At 43.9% G+C, this 22,124-nt stretch overlaps 1 protein-coding gene across 1 annotated transcript in view; it reads left to right on the forward strand.

Annotated features, from left to right (window-relative positions):
* The window catches only part of LOC143332383 (E3 ubiquitin-protein ligase RNF43-like), a 40,026-nt gene extending 20,104 nt beyond the window's left edge, over positions 1 to 19,922 (forward strand). The window contains exon 2 of the mRNA XM_076749766.1: positions 19,803 to 19,922. Coding sequence (XP_076605881.1) covers positions 19,803 to 19,805 — 3 coding nt within the window. The 3' untranslated portion in view covers positions 19,806 to 19,922. The remainder of the gene's footprint in view (positions 1 to 19,802) is intronic.
* Positions 19,923 to 22,124: the final 2,202 nt, after the last annotated feature.

Consider the following 22,124-nt stretch of genomic DNA (forward strand, 5'->3'; position numbering starts at 1 on the left):
GAATGATTTCAGTAATGCTGTTTACTGATTGAATCCTGATTATCCAATCACAATCATGTCATGACTTTGAGCACGCTCAGAGAGAGTGACAGACATCGGACAAGACAAGCATGGACAAGCAACTGCAGAGAGGGAGGAGTAAGTGCCCATTTTCAATAAAAAAAAAGTCTGATGTCCATGGCAATGGACATGAAAAAATACTATTAAAAACACGAGTTACCAAAAACATGTTTTTTCCACTTTGTTATTTATTCAGACTTTTCTCTAATCTTTTTGGGACTTATTGGATAACTGAACCTGATTTATCCCCTTAACCCCTAATTTCCATTTGGGGCCTAATGTCGTGTTCTGTCATTAGGTGACATGTATGACGGCGCTGATCGCCGCCATTCCAGTCATTTAGTTTAGTCATTATTGGAAAATCTTAATTTGCAAAATAACTGGTAAAAGTACAGCATTTCCCTCTGAAACATGGATGAGTAGAAGAATAAAGTCACCTAGAATGGCAATACTCAAGAAATGTAATCTCAATATCGTTACTTTCCAGCACTGAGAGGTCTGGAAATCAAAAACGATGTGATACACTTGATTTGTTCTATCATCATCATTCATCTCAACTCTTTTGGCTATTTATCGTTCATTGTTGTTTGAACAGCAGTCTTTCTGCTGTCTGAATGTCTGCTGTGAAAAGCTCTGTTCTGAATAACACACCTTCCTGTCACCACTATTGTCAGTGCCCACTTGTTTTGTCATCATTTCTGAGCATTTCTATCTGTTTTACATCTTCTTGGTTGTTAAGACCACATATAGTGCTGTCCCTCACCATTTACCAAACACACTTGTGTTTGTCCCTCATTAAAACATCTGTCATGCGGCATCACACACTGCCTCTGCGATGTTACCAATAAAATTCTGGAAATGTTTCCTTGAATAGTAAACATTTACTAACATTTCCTGTTGGTAGACGTGACATTTCAGTTTGTCCTGTGCTTCACCCGGATGTGATAGTACCCAGCTGCCTGATTTTATTTTAGCTCTCCTGACACGACTGTAGTCCACAAAGTCCGTCTTTTATTGTGGGTTGGCAAAACATCACAGATTAGAGTCTTGGTTCTGTGATTTGTAGCTTTGGCACAGTTTTGCACAGAATTGCTTACAAATAATGATTAGTCTTTGCTTTTCTCTAGAAATAGCATGCACTGTCATTGTGGTAATAGCTAGTCCTCACAGTAACGCTGTCCCTGCTTGACAATACAATACCCCCAACAGTCTTCCAAGCTACTCTGTTCCTCAACATATATTTTTTCCAAGCACAGTTGGCTCCTGTTGGAACAATGTCAAAGCCCCCTCCCACCTCAGCCCCCTCTTTGCAGTGAAATCCTAACTGCTTGTACCCAAAGCCTGTCAATGAAAGGCCAGCTGTTCCCCGCCCTCTGCCGGCCTGCCCAGGCCTCCGTTAGATGCTCGCCTCAATGTTCGACACCCCCAACTCACACTCACTCTCACAAACACACACACAAACACACACACACAGACAGCCCGGACTCGTGTGAAAGAATGAAATGCCATTACCAGTCGGCGTCAGGTTACGTGGGCACAGCACCAAGTATGTCCCTGCTGCTAACGAAGGATGTGGGGAGAACCTGCAATGCTACATGCTAACTGTGCTCCCAGCACAGCACTGCTGCTCTGCACTCTCTCTTGTGCACACATGCACACAGTTCTGGAGGCCCCCGCTCGTCGGAGCACAATTCTGTAAAACTTAACCATAAGACCGAAATAGAACACAGCAGTCTTTAATGTTAGAGTCTCCTCAAGAAAAAACAGGCTGCTAGTGGGACCCCATGGAAGAAATGAAGGCTTGTGTGGTCAGCTCATATGTTACTGTAAGAGAGGAGGTCTTTGAGTGTTGTGAAGCTGTGGCTAATCAGACTCAGCGTGGAGGAATGTCGCTGTGAATAACAGCCTATAGAAAATGAAATTGAATTACAGCTGATGTTCACCGTGTTCACTCTCATTTTTAGTGGCACCTTCAGTCACATTTGTAATGTTTGTAATAGGTGTTTTCTTTTTACTTAGCTTTTTAGTTATGCTAGCAGTGTGGCAAGATACCTACAAATGTAATAGCACGTCCCATGAGACTCAGCTGTACTCTTTAAGTGCTAATTGACAAATGTTAGCATGCTAACACGTTAAGCTAACATAGTGAACACAGTAAACATTATAACTGCTATACATTAGCATGTTAGCATTGCCAAGTTAGTATGCTGACGTTAGCATTTCACTCTGTACAGCCGCATACAACTATGACTCTTAGACCTTCTAAGGAAAAATTACATATGTTAATAAGTTAATCATTTAAATGTAGCAGATGTATCTATATTTACTAATTTTGTTAAACTCGTAAATACAGTTCACTTCCAAATTGATGAATACTGTGCACGTTTTTTAATCCGTCCACCAAAGTTATTACATTTTTTTAAGCAAACTATTGTACACACCAAAACTGTGTAGAAATATTTTTCATTATTATTGCTAGCCCCTGTTTCCATACAAAATATTAAGTTCCTAATGATTAAAATACTGCTGTATGCCACACATGAAAATAAGAATGCTTTGTCTCTTGATGATAGTGATGATTTCACCCTTTTGTTAACGGCTTCCAGCATTGCGAGACAGTTGCTTTTGTGCATGTTCACAGGTGGTTCAAAGGTTGATTACACATCTAGGATAGTATAGCAGGCCTACAAGATAGCTCTCAGTTCTGTTTTATCATATAGATTTAATTACATCATGCATGGCAACAAAAAAGCATGTTGTAGACTGATGCCACACTGTTGCTGCAGATAGTAGCGGTGGTGTTTTTGACGAAGGGGAGAGATTAGTTTCATTTCCGCACGTGGGAGGCATGCTCTGCATAGCCCCGGGATACAAAACCAGATATCTTTTGCATCTGATATCAGCTCATATCACTTCTTGAGTCTGGTCCATGACAGCCTGCGTCACTGACTTTCCTTCAACCAGAAGCTGTTTTGCTGTTTGAATTTTATTCTTTCAATCTGGCAAAGAGTGATATTTCCCAACTCAGCATTGTTTAGTATGAGTTTAAGGAGCTTTTTCATGTCTGTGTTTCATTTATTAATATGTTTGTCTTTTCGTCCTATTCTTTCCCTGCATCTCTCTTTGTCGGAGTTGGGTTAGCTTTAATGAGTGGACTCCATTGTTACTCGGGCCGGCCGCCTGCTCGCAGCTGTGGATGAAACTATCTGGTGTATTTGGCATGGCGCCCGTCTTCGGCCTCAGTTTCTAACATGAGGAGGAGGAGGAGGAGGAGACAGAGGCCAACACATTGGATGTGCTTGATGTGGACTGATGGACAGCAGACAGCTTGCCGTGTCTGCAGGAAAACAAGAGTGCTTTCCTAATCTACTTAGACCGGAGTCAATGGAAACCAAGTGCTGGTGGAGAAGGAGAGGGAGTCACAGCAGATGAGAGACTGGCTAACAGGGCTTGAAGTGAAAGTCATCCTCTGTTGATGGTTTTTTTTTTTTTTTCAATTCAGTTGATGCCAGTGGCTTTTCCACATTTCGTCTCTGATGTTTTGCTTGTTTCCATGGCTCATACAATATAATCTGCCTGCACTGTACACGTTTCATGTTGGAGTATGTGACAACATCAAACTGCAGTGTAAACTCTGCCTAAAGCTGTGGGCTCCACTGTCCCCTCGGTCATTATCGTAGCCCATCAGATGCTGCTGACAGTCAAAACACAACGATCTCTTATCATCATATCCCCCTGAGGCAATACTTTGTTTTTCCCGAAGGGGTTAGCCTGTCAGTGGCCTTCCTTGTATTTCTGTAGCTTAATAAATCATCTCTAACGTCAGCTGAGGGTCCCTCATCTTTCAGCTGGATGAAGGTGATGTCTTGGAGCTCCCATATACGTAATGTGTGAAGTCATCTGCATAGTCTTCTGTTGAGCTCTCTGGGTAGCACAGTAAGAGTCCTGGCACCAGCGTTGATCGAAAACCTGATGCTTTTAACCTTTGTAACTAAAATTTCATGTAACACTGTCATCTTGTATCACTGTCCTCTAAACTAAATACATGTGGAGTAAGAGGTGGACTGCGGAGTGTGTGTATGTGTGTGTGAGAAGAGTCTTGAAATTCCAATAGCTGGGGAGTTTTATATTTGTTCCAAAACAGAGCACGGGCTGAACTAAGCCCCTTTTTTTACACAGAAAATCTAAACACCTGGAGAAGTCATTCTTGAGTCAATGGTATTCATCAGCGTTCATATTGTTGTGTTGTTTTGTGCTTGCTGGTAATAAAATTCCAATATTTAGTGGCCCTTCAATTAGGCTGTTTTTTAATGCCACATACACTATAGGGTGCGCATATAGAGGTGGGTATCACAAAGTCCAGTCTTAAGGTTGTCGTCATACTCAGTGGTTTAGCTGCTGAGGGAGATTTGACCCTACGACCTGTCTTTTGTGTAGCTTGTGTACAGTATGCCGTGTTTTCATGCCGCTCGGAGCAGCAGCAGAGCGGGCTACTGTAAGTGGCCAGGGTGGAAATAAAGGATCCGGATGAAAGGGGACAGATTACATATTCATCTGGCCCATTTAGAGGAAGCGAAGCCTACAGAGACGCCTGTTGAAGCACACTGACGAACCAAAGATTACTCACAGGTGCAACTATAGGACACACACACACACACACACACACACACACACACACACACGCACACACACACACTTCCATCTTCACCCCCAATCTCTCTCGCTTGCGATACCTTAGTCCTTTTCTCTTCTTGTCTGTCCATTTTAGACGCTTGAGTTTCGACACCTTCTGCTCGGTGTGTTTTATCGAAGGCCCTCATCTCGCTGGTCTTGGCGCGTTTCTGCATGTACAGTCTTTGTCTCTTATCACCAATCTACCTTGCTTATCAGTTCCCTTTTATGTGCAGATTTTTTTCCTTTTTTCCCCTGTCTGTTGTCGGCATGCTTTTATTTTTCCACAGTTGCTCATAATAAAGTCCTTCATACGAAGGCCAATGATGTTTCTCTCCTCACTGAGAGAAGCAGTGAGGGTTATTTTTATATGAGCCTGAACCTGAATGTTCTGTGTTCTCTAATAAAGTACAAATCTGTAATGTATGAAAGTACCTGAAACAGGACAGGCCCCTCACAGACCTTTTGAGCATGTTTACTCATATATATAAGAACAAAACGCTTAATACTCAATTTGGCATTGTAGTCATATAATACTGACAGACTCACGACAGATAGTTAAAAAATGATCAAAATTGATGCAGCAGAGCCAGAGATATTGACTGCTGATAGTTGGTTCAGAGATTCAGGTGTGTTATGCTCCTCACAGCTATTGTAGCCTGGAGCTGTTAGCCTCAAGCAGAGACGAGGAGCAGGCTACAGAGGTCTCACTTCTTTTTAACTCCACACCCCCAGATTCTTTTATTGTCACACTGTTACTCCTCAGACCCAGTGACACTGTATCAGACCTTACACAGGTAACACACCATTGAGGAGCTGCACTGCTACAAGTGGAGCTCCCCCTGGAGCCACAAAAGTTTTTATACAGCATGCTTCCTGTAAAGAGACTTTGATGTGAAGAATTGATGGAGTTCCCCCTTAAGTTCAGATATAGCTTCGAAGCATCAGCAACATTTGAAGCAAAACATCACTGGACCTGTAACTGAAGAAGATTAAAGAGGTTGTTTTTTTTTTTAACATTTTGTGCAAAAAACAGCATTAAAGGGAATGTTTGCTTATTTTACAGATAAAAGTGTGTTTATTTGTGGATTTATTTGTTTATTAAGATCCCCATTAGCTGCAGCAGAACTACAGCTATTCTTCCTGGGGTCCAACAAAATTATATATACAGTAAGACAGCAAAATAAAAATAAGGAAAAATAAAACAAAACAACAAAACAAACGTCATAGAGCCTAGTGCAATATGTTATACCAGATTTATCTTGTGCTATATGCCAATACGATATCCTCTCTCTATATATATATACACACACACATACATACACATAATACTCATATATACATGCATATGCATATGTACTGTATTACAATATGCAAACATACCATATATCATAATCATATATAGACTTAGTTTGTCTTACGTAACAATTTGAGATTTCAACTTAAGTTCTGTATATTCACATTTTCTTATAGGAGACATCTGCAAACAGCTCAGGAGACACAACCACATCCATTTACTGCTTCAGCCTCTGCACTGTAAAGGTCACTCTGCGGTGTGTGTCACATCATGGAGCACAGTGTCAGTCTCTCTTCAGATGAATTCAGTTTTCAGTGCAGTGAGTGACCAAAATCCACCTGTGCTCTGCATTGGTTAGGCTGCACTGAAGTGTGTGAGAGATCTCTGGTGCCCTCTCTCTGTAGTCCTCCTGGACTCTGGGGTTAATGATAGCCAGCTTGCTCTGCATCATTGTTGTTGTCCAGTCTGTAACGAGGATCGATTTGAGTGTAACTTCCAGATGTGTTCATTTATTTCAAGGTTCAACACAGAAAACACATGTTCACGTTCAACAGTTTTTCCTTATTTTCACCAGCCCTGTCATAGAGCAGCAGCACGCAAACCCTTTACAGGATTGGCTTTTGTGTATTTGTATAAAAAAAAAATCCAAATCCAAAAATCACTGTTGTGAACACCTTTCATCACCTTAGTTATGTATTTTGTTAATTGAGAATTAGCTGTATGTTTACTGTTTTTTTTGTTTTTTTTTTACAATTGTTTTTTGAGTGGTGGCATTTTCACATTCTGTTGTACTGGAGTGCATTTGAACACTGATGCGACCACTCATCTTAGGAAAGTGGACAAATAATACAGCCAATGACTGCGCATCTTTCAAGTGAAATAAACAAAGTGATTCAAATCAGCAGTGATACCTCTAATGACATTATCAGTCAGATTTTCTGCCTCAGAAAGACAGACTTTTTGGAAACATAATGTAGAGCGTGGTTAGCAGCCTCGTGGTGACCACAAGACTCAAGGGAGTGACTGCACCCAACCAAGAAATAGTCCCGCCCATAGCTCCTCATAGAACCTCTCCCTGTCGTTTTAGCATGGATTAAACTCAGAGATAGAACGCGTTACATAATCAACTTTTCTCACTTGAGGTCAGAGCCAGGCTAGCTGTTTTCACTGTTTACAGTCTTCATGCTAAGCTAGTTAGCTTCATATTTGTCACACAGACATAAGAGAGACATTGATCTTCTCACCTAACTCTTTACGAAAGAGCAAATAAGCTCATCTCCCGACACGTCGAACCATCCCTTCAAACTGCGCCATTCACTACGCACTGAACCACAAATGCGTGAGGAGAACACGGGATGCTTCTAAGTGAATCTTGCTCTCCTTGGGGGTCTCGCAGCTTGACAGGCGTGTTGGAGTTTTTGATTCATACCTATCTACCTGTCTACTCCTCTCCCACACTCTGCCTGAGTGGCCTGAAGGGCCAAATAGACGGCACGCTTTTGAGCAGATCCTCACCAAAGCAGCGCAGCAGCTCAGCTGTCGCAGGTCCATGCCTAGGGCCAGATCCATCGCGTGCAACCACTTCAGCCTCTAATTAAGCTTCTGAAGGGAGCGACAGCCTTTATTAAGAATAGAGGATTTTTTTTGCCTCCTTCATATTCCACACCCTAGCTGCTACAAAGGCAGGAAACCAAATAACTAACCCTCACCCAAAAGTGCCATTTATGCTCCATGTAGCTTTGTGCATGTGATTAATACTAACATTAGATTTGTGCATGAAGCAGTATGTGTGGATCTGATTGTGCATTTGCATTGTGTTTGGTGGTGGTGGGTGGGGGGGCTGCAGCCACTTTTGGGGGATGACTCCTCCAGATGATCCTGTGAGTAGCAGCAACAGCGACACAGCTGGAATTGTTATCTCCTTTGATATTAGGGCTGCATGTAATGTGGAAAACACCCTGGGCCGGCTCCACTTCCTCCTCAGACGATAGGGGTTTCACATGCCAGTTGGTTTTTACAATCCCCTCAAGATTTGTAGTTTATTCCACTGAATTCACCCTTAGCTATGTTAAATATTTCCCCATCACTGTTCGGCTCAAAGAAGAATATGGGGATTACTTTTTGTTTTGCTCTTTCTGAATCAGATCAGCCACAAACAGAGCTTGACGTTCCATTAGGTTGTTTGGTTTTTGGGCACCTGCAGAGCCCAAAGTCAAGCTGCTTAAAAGGAAATGAATTTGCACCTGTGGTTAAACTGCAAAGTGTCTGATAAAATGATGCTGAACTCGGTGACCAAGTAGGTGGGGCCTCATAAACAACAATCATGCCCGTGTATTTTCCTCTGGGCTTTTACCACTAATATGGCGCTCCCTTGTGATGAATGTCTGCGATTCTCGGTCTGTCTCTGTCTACCTTAACAACGCGCTCCTTTGGAGAGAGTACGAGGGAGGAAGTGCTTTGGATGTCATTGCCCGTCTACCCAGAGGGGCTGCATGTTCAGACACCCCCTCCCTCCTCCTTTCCTTCCCTTCCCGCCTTCCCTTCACACCCCTTGCACTGATCTCTCAGCCCATCTATCTCTCCTGAGGCGACAGTCCCTGTCTCTTTTACTAGAGCTGTCTGGCCTGTGGGGTCCACACAATGAGACAAACACACACTCGCCACAAAACTCTGCCAACATCACTTCACCACTAAAATAATGCAGACTTTCTCATGCTGTTATGCTGGTAAGCGTGTGTGTAGGGTATGTGTGTTCATGTAGGAATGTCTAAAGTAAACCATCAATGGAGAGTGAGGTCTAGGCAGCTGTTGTAGCTCCCTGTTGACACAGATGTTTGCTTGTATCTCAACACTGACCAATAGCAGTGGAAGGTCTTCATACCATTACACAAAAACCACATGAAGTATATTTAAGGCCCCTGCAAATAGTGTGGATTACATTACAGTGACTCATCTATGGTTCGCCCAGCTTTGCTTCTCCATTTGTTTCTTGTTATTCTGCACATTAAGCTGACAGCTAGTTTCTCTCGCTTTTCCTATTCATCATTACTGCCCATTTCCACTCTGATCATGACACCACTGACACTACACAAGCTTTTATCAGCAGCACCTTTTGGTCTGTGTGGAAGTAGCACCCATAGCAACATGGACGCTCAAATACATGCCACCAAAGGAATCCATCATCACTTGATTCCAGTGTTGGCCTCAGTGCTTGAATGTAATTACATTAGTTTATTAATTACTCTACCTCTTGTAGCAATAAAAAATGGGTTAACATTGCTCGATTCTAAACAAAAAGACTGAAAGCAGGAGGAAACAGCTAGCCTGACTCTGAAAAACTCACATATGAACATGTTATATCTCGTTAGTTTAATTCATACAAAAAAATGTCTGTCTATTCCTTTAATGTTGTCCAATTGGAAGAAGCCAGCCCTATTGCATGTTGAGTTTTCGTTGCTTGAAAGGGTCTTAAACAGCACTTTATTTTTGACAACAACTAGTAACAGCTGTGGTTTTAACATTCAGCTTATTTATGAGCTACTGCAGTTAGTTTGAGCACCGGGGATTTGGTGGTATACCTTCAGGCTAAGTGATAAATGCTTCCTTGTATGGGAGGTCTAAAGGGTTGGGCTGATGTTCTGCCTTAACAATACCCAAACTATGAGAAAAAACTTAACAGTTAATTAATAATGAATTAATAATGGATTATATTAAAACAAGGGGGAAGGAAAGGCTGGGTGGAGACCTCCTCTAGCATCGTAAATCAGTTACTCTCGAGTGTCACACTTTGAGGAATTAAGAACTGCCAGTACAGTAAAACAGCCATCACATGAAAGATACCCCGGGGCAAAGCAGTAATGAGTAGCTCAACAGGAGGGCCTCTTTTAGAAAGTCTTGATGATTTCTTATCACTTGTTTAGTGCCTTTACTCACTCTCTAAAATATTCTTTGAATTTAAACCGGAATTGCTGACAATGGATGTCAGAAAAACCAGCTAAAAGCTACGGCCAGGCTCTGTTTCCAGAGTTATATCGTAAAATCAAACAGATAACTCTGGAATATTATGTTCAGTATTGTGTATGAGCATATTAGGGCGTGAGGAGTAAGACAGTAGGACTAATGATATTCACTGTTTTGTTAACCTGAGTGACGTGTTTAACTGGCACCTTGGAGAAAGGCATGTCTAAACTGCACTTGTGTGCCAAGAATCACAGAGAGAGTGGCGATAACCACTTAGTAAGTTCATGGTAATACTGCCTAAGCTTGAACACTACAACAGCCGCTGCTATCAGGATGACTCACATCAGGTTCTTCCAACATCGCAGCGATAATAGGCTGGCAGAGTGTCAGCACGACTGAACATCTGCTCGAATCGCACACGTCTGCTATCAGGCTATGGGAGTGCACTGAAATACATAGAGGGGCACACCTACAGCTTACCTAATGCTTTATGAGTATCAGACAGAATTAATTCCTCTGCAATTATTGAGCTTATTGAATCCCATGACTCACACATTCATACATGCAGATGAAATCAATTCAACTAGATAAAAAGCAGAGCTGCAAACAAGCGCAGGATTAGCGTTCAAATTGTGATCATGAGGCCGTTTGTCACATTTTCATTATGTGTTCTTTGGTTTAACTATGTGGTCAAATCGACGCTATGAACACCTGCACAGGCAGGTTGATGTAGGAGGGCAGGACAAACATCTTCATCCCTACAGGTCGTACTGGTTCATAGAAGAGCAGTTTAAAGAAAACATGCTCGATGAAAGCCTGGTAATTTTGTAATCATTTGAGATAAAAATAACTTAAATATATGAGTATGGGAATATAGCTCATGTTTGTCAAATATCATTACAATGTACTGTCAAAGTACGTTGTGTAGTATGTATGAATATATATGAGGTGATATCATGATAGAAGTAAACTAGAGGATAAGAAAAACCCACAGCCTCGAACTGAGCAGCTACAATTACACTTACTGGTTAGTCAATTAATTGAAGGACAGATTAATTAGGGACAGTTGTGCTAACCTTTAAATCACGTCAGTCACTTCTTCAATCAAAACCTCGAAACCGTTCTCTGGTTGCACAGAACGATACAAATGTAGAGATTTGCTGCTTTTCTCTGTTTGATATCATTTCAAACAGAATGTCTTTGATAAAACATAAAATTGAAGACCTTGGGAGACTGAGATGGATGTTTTTCACTATTTTTGGGCATTTTATTGACCAAATGATTCATGGAGACAATAATTAGCTGATCAGCAGATAATGAAAATAAGCGTTAGTTGTTGTCTGAGACTCAAACACAAATGCTGGCAAACTAAAACAAACAGCTACAAGTGGCCGAGAGCTGTGTTACACTGCAGAATTTATGATTGACTCTCAGTGAGGTGAAATATTTTTTATTTTTTAGAATTTTGAAAAAGAAAATTGCTCTATTTTAAGAGCTTCAACAGTTTCTTTCTCTATTTCAAAGCAAAGCCATAAAAATGTGCTGTGGAAAATGTGAGAGAATGATTAATATGATCCAAAAAGTGAGCGTGCTTTCTCTTATTGTTACCTTTCAGCACGCAGGCGGGTGTTAAACATCAGCCGAACACCCACAAGAGCTTCTTTTGAACTGTTTAACTAAACCACTTAATGTGCATGTGCTGCCCCCCTATCCGCAGCTCTGTTATTTTACCATTACCCTGCAATGATAAGCAGGTGTGAATGGGAGTGGGAGGGATGTGACAATCGGGAGGTGATGAGTGGCCTTAAAGGTCAGGGTCGCTGTCGGTTTGGCTGTGATGTGGTTTACCAGAAGAGAGCTGGAGCGTGATGCAGTTTGGCAGAGTGGCAGCTGGCCTTTGCCACACAGCACAGATTCCTCTATGGGACAGGCCTGTAAAAGCTGGTTCTGATTTGCAGCCCACCCACATAGCAGCACAGCCTGAATGGACCTAACTGAGGGAATGCTGTGCTTTCCCTCAGTCTTTATCATTTCCCTGCCAGGAGTTTAATTTTATGCGGTTATTTACTGCAGCCTACGCTTGAGTTCCATTGCTTTTTTTTTCTCTCTTCTTTCCGAAGGGCGCAGGTGTGTGCGCGCTCGACCGAGGAGACGTGTTAGCTTGTCTACAAAGGCTCCGGCATAAAAATGGATCAGGAAATTCTGGTTCCACTTTGTACTGCGTTCCTCCCCTCGCATGGTAGTAAATGCCACAAACCATCCCCCCGACCCACCCACGGCTGCGGGAAAAGGTGATGAAAAGTAATTGCCACATTGTTGTTGTCACCTGCCCACCGCTTAGCAGAACATTCCTTTCCAGTAGTCTTCAATTAGCGCTAAACTTTAATGATTTGATCAGTCGGACAGAAGGTAGGAATAACCTGATACAGTATTGTGTGTGTGTGTTTGTGTGTGTGTGCGTGCGTGTGCTGTAGGCAGTCCAGCAGACAAACTTAACTCAGATGACAGTTAATAGGCAACTGCAAGACTGTCAGCATTGTGGACCCTCCAGTTGACTCCAGTTGAGACAGGATTCTCGAGCCTGCTTTCATGTCATATGAGGTCACCTTCTTTTGTGTCCCCTGCGCACACACACACACACACACACACACACACACACACACACACACACACCTCGGCACAAACACACACACAGTCCGTCACAGAGCCTCACAGATACCCATGGTCCTCACACCCTCAGGGCCAGAGGAAGGAGACCCAGCAGAGGAAGTGTAAAGGTCTAATGTGAGACTGCTGAGTGACACTGGAAAGAGAATGGATCAGGTTGCGGGGCCAGCCAGTTCTTTATTGTGAGGATGAGTTGAGCTGTCTCGGTGAATGGGCCTTGTCTCTGTCAGCGGGGTCCTGTTTGTGTCGTAGACCCCTGGACGTGCCCGTGGGCACTAACCGCAGAATGTGCAGTGGAAATTTGAATTCTTTTGTAATACAGAGGAATCCTATTCAGGAATTTTTGACTTGAAAAAAGATACCGGACCCAGTGGTTCATGTCATTTTCCTCCATGCTCTGACACATTTTGACACTTGAACCAGCATGTATAGGTTGCTTTTTAAGGTTTAGAAAAGAAAGGTTGCCAGGTCACCCCAACATGTACATGTCTTTGAGTGGATTCACCCCCAAGTTCAACAGTGGGGAGTGGGGACCCCATGGTGATGAGATTTTTGAAAAGGAAGAAATTCTGGCCCATATAAAAATGTATGAAAATCTACTGTATTTGACCTTTAATGATAGATGGCAAAATACTATTTGAGAAGGTGTAATGAGCAAATTTTTGCTATAAAAAAAACAGATTATTAATCAATTATCAAAATAGTTCCCAATTAATTTTCTGTCAAACAGGAAATTGATTAATCGCCTAATCGTTTCACCTCTGCTGCAGTCTGTTTGTTTTCATGCCACAATATTCATTATGGAATTACTGTATGGGATGTAGAGCAACCAGTATAATGCAAACCTGGGTATAGTATAGCCCGCCGGTGTTCATGTGCTCAAGGCTAGCTGGTCTGTCGTAAATTGGAGGTGAGTGATTTGGAAGAACTATCAACTGTCTCTGTGTCTGTCAGTGAAGGCCTGGACTTGTTTTCAGAGCGACTGGGTTAGCCACAATATTAGAAAACACTGAGTGCCAGCGATAAATCTATCTCTAAAAGCAAGGACAAGGATTTTGATGGGGTCTGAAGAAAGGACTCAGGAGTGCGGAGGGTGACCATGTGAAAGCCCAGACATAAATATTCTATCAGGAAATGACTTAAGGATCTCCCTTGAACTGACCCCAGACTGGTTTAGTCATTTGCCAGAGGCTAGAGGACAGTACAAAGTAAGGAAGGCACACTCTCTGTCAGGGACATACCTTCTCTACTCTGCAGAGGACACGGCACCGAGGATTCAGAATCTCTGTTTACCATGAATCCCAGCCAACGATAGTAAAAAGAAAAAAAATGCATGCAAGACTCGAGTACAGTCTGGGTTTGCCTGTGATTGAATTGAGAGGCCTGCTCTGTCTTTGCCAAGAATCTGCAGAAAAACAGCAGTGTTTTGTCTGCAGGCCCAGAGAGCCTTCAGGTTATGAGGAGGAGAGTGCAAGGCATGGCGGAGGTGGATGAACTGCTACTGGGGTTTTATGTACCTTACCCTCCTGACCGTGGTCTCTCTCACTGCGGCCCAATAGCTTAGTGGTGCCTACTTGTGGTATCGGCTGGCCCCTCGATCCCAGACAGACTCCCCGCTGAAGAGATTTATCTAGCGGGTACGAGAATACACCAGCGGACCTGCTCCGCCAGGCAGCACAAGTACCAATTTAGAAGCTTCCCTATGATATGACAGCGCGGCGGTGATGACAGGCTGCGCTCTGTTCCGGACTCCCCTACCTTTCATCCCGCAGAATACAGAGCGAGAGCGGAAGACTGCTGAAAGGTCTTTAAAGTAGGAAGTAGTGCACCATAATGTTGCGGTGCAGGGATGACTTGTGTTATGTTGTCTGAGGCAGATGGAGTCTGGCTCAGCACACTCAACATACTTTTCCCCTTCTGTAATTATGCGCCAAATATACTTTAATGAGGAATGAGGTCTAAATAAATGTCATTTTTGCAAAGCTATTTCGTTCTCTTCAGACTTTGGAGTGTAGTCTGGATGGTGCTCTATCTAAACAGCCATTTTTTTTCCTGGCGCCCAGGCCGAACTACCGTAGTTAAACGTTGCGAGTTCATTCGTGGGACTCGGGACTGTGCTTTGACATCCAAAGACACTCTTCCTACTGTGATGGCACAGTTCTGTGAAAACGAAAGCCCTCCAGTGGCAGACAGCAGCAGCAGCCACGGCTCAACTTTACTTTGTTAGTGTCTGTGTGTGTACTGTAAACATACTGTTACCAAGTAGGACAAGTGATTTATGTGTATATACGGTACATAGACTTTTATGAGTGTGTGCATGGATGTGTTGAGTGTTTCATGTCAGCAGGGTTGAGTGTGTTCTGCTGTTAGAGCACAACCTTCTGCGTGCAGTATTTAAGACTTCCGTCAGATAATCACTATTATTTACAGTAATAGGTCTGACTGTTGGAGGATCCTCCAATCCTGCCCTCAATTAAATCCAATTTGCTTAGAGCAAACACTATCCTAACCTGTTTGCTACAGTACCGTTTGGTACTGTCCTGAACCTGTTTCGGTGAAGTACATCGATCAGTAACAGTGGAGTCTAACAGCCTAATTACAGTTTACAGCTTGATGCAGGAGGATCATGCAGTGAATTCAAAAGAAGATTTTGGCAGCGTGTCAGCGTGAGACTGTTTGTTAACCATGGTGTGTTAGTCAGGTTAGCCCAGCCTGTTTAGCCAGAATCAACTTCATGGCAAACACAAATGAGAAGCCAGAGTAGAGAGAAAAAAGCCTACTCAGTTGCTAAAAATCCAGCCTCGCTCAACAACGTGTACATTTCAGTTAATTTATCTGGATTGGTTAATGAAACTGTGTGATATGTTTGCTTTTGGTAGCCTTTAATAGCACCGTGATGCAGATAAAGGGAGACAGGGCAGGGAGCGCTGATAGGCATAGACATCTATGACAATGGGGCAGTAGGGCAGTGGAGGTCTAAAGAAGTGGGCTTGTGACCAGCAGGCTGGTGGCTTGATCCCTGGACTGGTAGGGTAAATCTGGGCAGGGAAAGTGAAATAGCAGCGCTTGTGCAAACCCCCAGCTGCTCCAGTGGCCAACAGATCAGACAGGTGTTGTACTTGGCAGCTTCCAGGTGTGAATGTGTGTGACGGAGGAAGTGTGTTAAAAAAAAATCCTGGAAAACAGAGCCTTGCTCTCAGTGAAGCCAACCCTGGATATGAAGGTAAAATTGCCATATGTCATATGAGCTGCTGATGCCTGATTGACAGTCAAATGCTAACAAATCATCAGTCTCTTTGCTTTGTTAAAATCACAGTGTTTGAGCTCTAATTGAAAGTGCTGCAGTAGATGGACAGTAAAGCCTTGCAGCATATTTGAACACAAGTGGCACCAAAACAAGCTAATTTCTTTATGTCGTTGTTGTTCATGTGACAATACTCTGCACATCCTTATGCTCATCATTTGCATATATTAACAGTATAATTAAAGTGGGATGTATGTAATTAAATTGGAGTAATACTGACCCTTTTAAATGCCTATTTGTTTTAGTGTACTAACTTATCATATACAGACATGCCTTCATTATTGTTTTCCAGAATAAGTTCAAGAAATGTCATTTTTTTGTTTTTCCTGCTGTACACAAAGCAAACCACAACATGACTCCAAAACCACAACTCGTGTTGAACCTCAGTTTTGCACAACTGTACAGCCCTAGTCAAGAGTGGTTTTGCTGCGCCACTTGTTCATTTCCAGTCTGTGTGTCTCACACACACACACACACACACACACACACACACACACACACACACACACACACACACAGTGGGAGCTTGGTGTTCCAAAGGGCAGTAGTGTTTACCTGCCCACTTGAGTGGATTCCTTAGCCGGCTGGCTCAGACGCTGAGGTAGAGGCTCCGGTGCCTGCGTGTCTACTGTCTACACCGGAGACATTCTTAGCCTGATATCACTGCCGCATGCTCAACAAAGATGTTGAAAGGCCATATTGAAGCAGGGCTAGGAGCTGGAGGGGTGCGGGGGAGCTGAAAAGGGAGCGACGGAGTCCGAGGAGATAGATGGACTCGGCTCATAAAATTCACTGTCGTCAGCGGGGCCGGAAGCCTTGAAGTGTCGTGCGTGCGGGGGGAGAGCAGGTGTGAGTTTCTGTACACAGTATGTCGTGTGTGTGTGTGTGGACGTGCTGTGTGTGACTGCGCAGGCATGTGCGTGGGTGCATATGTGTGCTCATGTGTTGAAGTGAGTGCATCTGTGTTTGAGTAATAAATAGAGTGTCAGTTCCGGCCTGGCGGACATGCAGCAGGGCTGAAATGCACACATACTGTACATGCTGTGTTGCTGAGGTTGTGTTCACATCACCTGCCAAACAAAGCAGAACTCACCGGTCACAAGTTGAAATCATGCTTTCTAGTTAATCACACAGCAGTAGGTCACGGCTTGTGTGTGTGTGTGTGTGTGTGTGTGTGATAGGGAGATGAAGCGACTTCAAAGCGGCGTTCAGCCCAGCCTGTTTACACTGCTCAGTGGAGTCTGCATTCCTCTGTCTCATTTTTCCATGGCATTCCTCGAGGAGCTCCCTGCTCCTGGCTGCATGCCCACGCCTCAGCGACGTGTACCCTGACACCCCCTTCGCTCCACCCCTCCCCATATAGTACATGCATACTTCTGCACGCACAACTGTACACTCCATTTGGCCGTTAAAACAAGACGGGACCCAGCTGGCACTGGAGCATGTGGCACCCACCAGCAGGGCACCTTCAGAGAAAAGGTGGAGGCGAAGGGAGGGATCACATGCACCACAGCACCGCAGGAAGGCGGGAGATTCAGCCCCCGCTGACCGACTCAGGTGGATATCCAGACACGCAAATGTCAGCCCGCGCCTCACCGCTGTCGGACAGAAACATCTGCGCTGGTTTGTCTTGAAAAGCTCTCAGCACATTCCCTGACCATAAATCAGGCTGCTTCAACGCCTGCCTCAGAGCCAAAGTGAAATATAGCAGCGAAAAAGAAAACAATTATGCTGCCAATTACAAGGTGTGTTGCAAGCAGTCCACGGCCACATCAGAGCACTTCTCTGCTCATGTTTTTGTGTCTGTTTACTGGTGGGGTTGCTAAGGATGCAGTGTGTGTGTATGTGTGTGTGTGTGTATGTGTGTGTGCCTCGGCAATATGGTCACATAAACATTTGCAAAGAGCAAAAATAACATGGAGAAGTCCTTTATTTAGTTGTTGTGTTTACTTGCTCTTTGCCTTTATGACTGCATTTCTCCGACATCGGCCACAGGTGATTATGGGATTCCCTGCGGGGTGGAGTGGAGGGCTGGTAGCCGACAGTGACATCTGCAGAGAAATATGTCACTGTTTTTCTTTTTTCTTTCCACGGGATCCTCCCCTGGATTTAATTAGAGATCTTCCATGACAGAATAGTAGGTAACGACAACTGCACAGCAAAGATACTCATGTGAAAGAGCGCTTTTATTGAGTTTTTAATCTCAAAATCCCTTTTTCCCCCACTGGAACGGCCTTTCTAAGAAGTTATTTTCTAGACTCTCCTTTGTTTTACGGCTGATTTCTTCTTTCTAGGAAAAGAAGATTTAGGGCTGAACATGCAACTACATGACTTGTTAGCATGGGAAGGTTTTGCAGTGTATAATAAGTGAACAGATGGTAAACAAATCAGCTGTGAGGAAGGAAGTCAGTGGGTTAAGTCATTTTGTCTGTCATTTGTTTTGAGCAGATGGAAGGACGGGGACGCCTCGTAAGCTTGAACCCTGATAACGGAGCCTTACTTTTGTACATTTACAGCTCATTTACATGTGAATTGTGTTCGGCAGCCAACAGGTGAAGCACCCCTTCTGGCAGCTGGAGATGGAAAGCAGTATGATGCATTATGCAGAGCCACTTACTTAATATGAAAATATGTCACAAAATGATGAGAAATGGAAAGCTAGCTGCATATTCAAACAGATCTAATTCATGCTCTTTAGTCATGTATTATATTGATAAGTTAAACTTCCACATCAGGAGTTTCAGGCGGTTCTTGCTCCCACACAGGGCTTTATGATCAAAGAAGAACCCGGCTGCATATGTCACTGTACAGTGGCATTCAGTTTCAGCCCGCAAGCTGCGTTCACAGGTTTAAGCTTTATGAGGTTGACTGGAAGAACAGTTGGAAAGCTGGAGCAGCAAGAGGAAGAGGGAAGAAAGAAAAAATGGCTCCTTCTCATATACCGTCATAAAGTTTGACCCCTCTTAAGAACAGCATATTGCTGCAAAAAGTAGTGGGTGGGTTCAGGGGGGAACATGGGGTTGCATTTCCAAGTGAAAGAGGGGCGTTAAAAACAGCCTTTTTATTTTAGTGTGTAAAAAGGGCACCTGTCACTCGTTAAAGAGAAACTCACTGCAGCCCTCGTCTGGTGTCGTCGTCACTTTCTGTGGAGAGTGGGACTTTTTCCTGTTCTCGTGCTTTTATTTTGAAATGGTACCTTCTACTTTAACTGAACTACAATCAGAGCTTTATCCTCAGTGTAGGTTCTGCACCGGTTTCGAAGGGTGGAACATTTCCTCCTGAACAGCAACAGCATCAGTTTATATCAATGCTTACATTCGCTGTGACTGTAGAGATGGTCCCCTGTTGGTCCAGTCCACTGTTAGCTGGTCCACCACTTTGGTCTAGGCTGAAATATGTCAGCAACTGTTTCACAGACTGCCATGAAATTTTGTACAGACATTCATGGTCCCCAGAGGATGACTCCCTGACTTTGGTGATCCCCTGACTTTTCCTGTAGCACCACCATGAGGCTCACATTTGTGGCTTTCAGTGAAACCGTTGGATAGATTGCCATGAAATTTGGCAGATATTCATGTCTCCCTCAGGATGAATTGAGATAACCTTTTGGATAATGTTAGTTTTGCTTGAACATGTGAGTTAATTAAGTCGTTATTTGTCAAAAGTTTGCAAAATATGCACTCAGAGTTTCTGAAATAGATGAAGCAGTCATATGCCCAAATATACCCAAGGAAATTTACAAAATCCTTTACAGTAATGAGGTTACACAGTATTGGCTGATAACAGACAGCTCGTCCTCTTCTTCTTTCCTTTTTGTCTGTTTCTCTTTCTCTCTTTCTCCAGTAACGTGGAGTTCCCTTCTGTGAACACCCTTCCTCACTCTCCCAGCTAATCTCTTTCCACATAGCTGACCTTAAGTTCCCAGCCGTGAGTGACTGACACGTTGAAAGTGTGGCTTTTCTCTCTGACTGCTGTTGTGGAACCTGAGAGAGTCTGAGAGTCGTCCTGCAGGCCAGGGATGGGCCGGAGGAAGCCTGGAGGACGTGTGGATGTGGCCCCCGTGTCTACAGGGAAGAAGGATCATTGCAATGCTAACAAACTGCCGGGTTACCAAGCCGCTGACTTGTTATGACAGGGAAGTGCTGTGTTTATGTTTTACTCAGAGCTTTGAAATGCATAGTGTAGCGCTGGCCTGAGGCTGATGGAGTGGCCCTAGTTGTTGGTGGTGTGTATGTTTCGGTGTGTGTATATGCAAGCATGCGTGTTCGTGTTAAGACCTCAGAACCTGTGCGGGAAGTGTGGAAAGGGCGCAGGGCTCCATCTTTAGGCTGTCTCCATGGTGATCCCAGTGCAACTAACACACTTTGCCTGTTGAGTGGCTCTAAGTGCTGTTGTCACCACACACACACACACACACACACACACACACACACACAGAGAAAGACACGGGTCGTTCTGTTATGATTTACTGCAGCAGCTGTATTAATGATTAAAACTAAAAAGAAGATTTAGATTTCAGTTTATGGTCTGGTCCTTTTTTTTTTTTTTTTTTTTTTAGCAAATCTGTTGAGTAAACTTTTCAAGAAGGTAAATTTGCCATCTGTAAGTGCTCATTATCTCAATGGTTTTCTGTGTACTGTATGTGGGTGTTGTTACACTTTGGGCTTTAGACTTCAAATACAGGTCAGAGGTGCTTGAAGGGTGTGTCCCTCTGACTGTCCATTCATTCTTTCAACCAAATCCTGTTTGACTATCTCTGCAACGTGACTGTGTTGCACAGTCGCTTAACAGAAGAACATAACTTTAGGAGTTAAGAACACATCTTAGCTACATGCACTGGAGACAAATGAAGATTTAAAGCTGCTTTCACATCGGGCAACGGAACTCCAGCTGAGCTCTGAAATCCAGTATTTTTAATGACTTTTGCCACGCTTGAATGAAAATCTCCTGCACTGATCAAAGCACAGGTGTGGCCGTGCCTGTAAGTTCATCCCAGTTCAACTTTTGTGCTGTGTGTTATGGTGAAACCCGTTTACAAGGCAAGGAGCCAGAAAAATGAGCAAAAGATGGACTTGAATATGGTCTCTTCGTATGTTGCGGCATCAGGAAAACCAAACATTTATTCACTCATCCAGCCTTCCACCTACTCAGCAACTTTGTTTAACAACAACATTCAGCTCCCCTTCTTTAAGACCAGCTCCTCTTCCCTCTCCAGGTTCTTTCTTCTCTCTTGTCTAATCCTTTTATAGAACAGAGAGACAGTCTGACGGGCCTGGAGTTGGGGGGAAGCACTCCTACTTAAAGAAAGCGCCCGGGCAAATTTGGGGCTGGTGGTAATTATTTGGGCCTCATTATGGGATCACGTTTCCCCAAGTCATTCTCTGTGGTAACCGTTACTGGATATGGGCCTGACACTGTCAATAAAGCGGGGGGAAAGATGACACGCCTTTTGTTTTGACAGGACCAAAGCAGTAATGCCTCCTGTTCGTTTGCATTTGCAAAGAGAGAAGAGGCGAGGGCCTCAGAGCCCACTTTTCCAGATGCTCTGACAGAGAAAGACCCTCTGCTCCGCTCCTCTGGCACCGGGCAAGCCGGCGTCACTCTCGTCCTTTCATGTAAATGTACTCAGCGCAGGGCCATGAGATACGAGGCTGTTTGACTGAGGACTGTGGTGTGAGGAGTGTATCTGTGTCATCTATGGCACTGAGAGCTGGACCACAGTGTGTGTGAAGAAGCCAGCGCTGCTTGATTGTTGGTCCAAGGACAGATATGACATTTGAGAGAAGGCTCGGTGCCTTGGCTTTCAGCGACCCCCCTGAAGTAACTGCTGAGATTTAGACACACACTCCTGCACCCAGCGCTGAGTCACTCACTCCCCTGCAGGACCACAGAGGGACTTTTTGCGCCGGTAGATCAGTAGACGCATACGTTCACATGCAAGCACATGCTCAGGTGCCTCTAGCAACAATACGTAGCTGCGTTCTCATTCATTAACCCATGCTCTCACTCTGTGATGTTAGCGAGGCAGGCTGATGTGTTTCCAGGGTGGCGGGATAGGAAGCAGTGGGTCAGCGCCTCAGCCGTCCTGTCACCGCAGGCTCTCTCTTCCCTTAACGAACACACTGAGCCAAATCTTAGCAGGGAACCACACAAAGTGTTGCCCAG

The sequence above is a fragment of the Chaetodon auriga genome, chromosome 15, assembly GCF_051107435.1.
Source record: "Chaetodon auriga isolate fChaAug3 chromosome 15, fChaAug3.hap1, whole genome shotgun sequence".
Lineage (NCBI taxonomy): Eukaryota > Metazoa > Chordata > Actinopteri > Chaetodontiformes > Chaetodontidae > Chaetodon > Chaetodon auriga.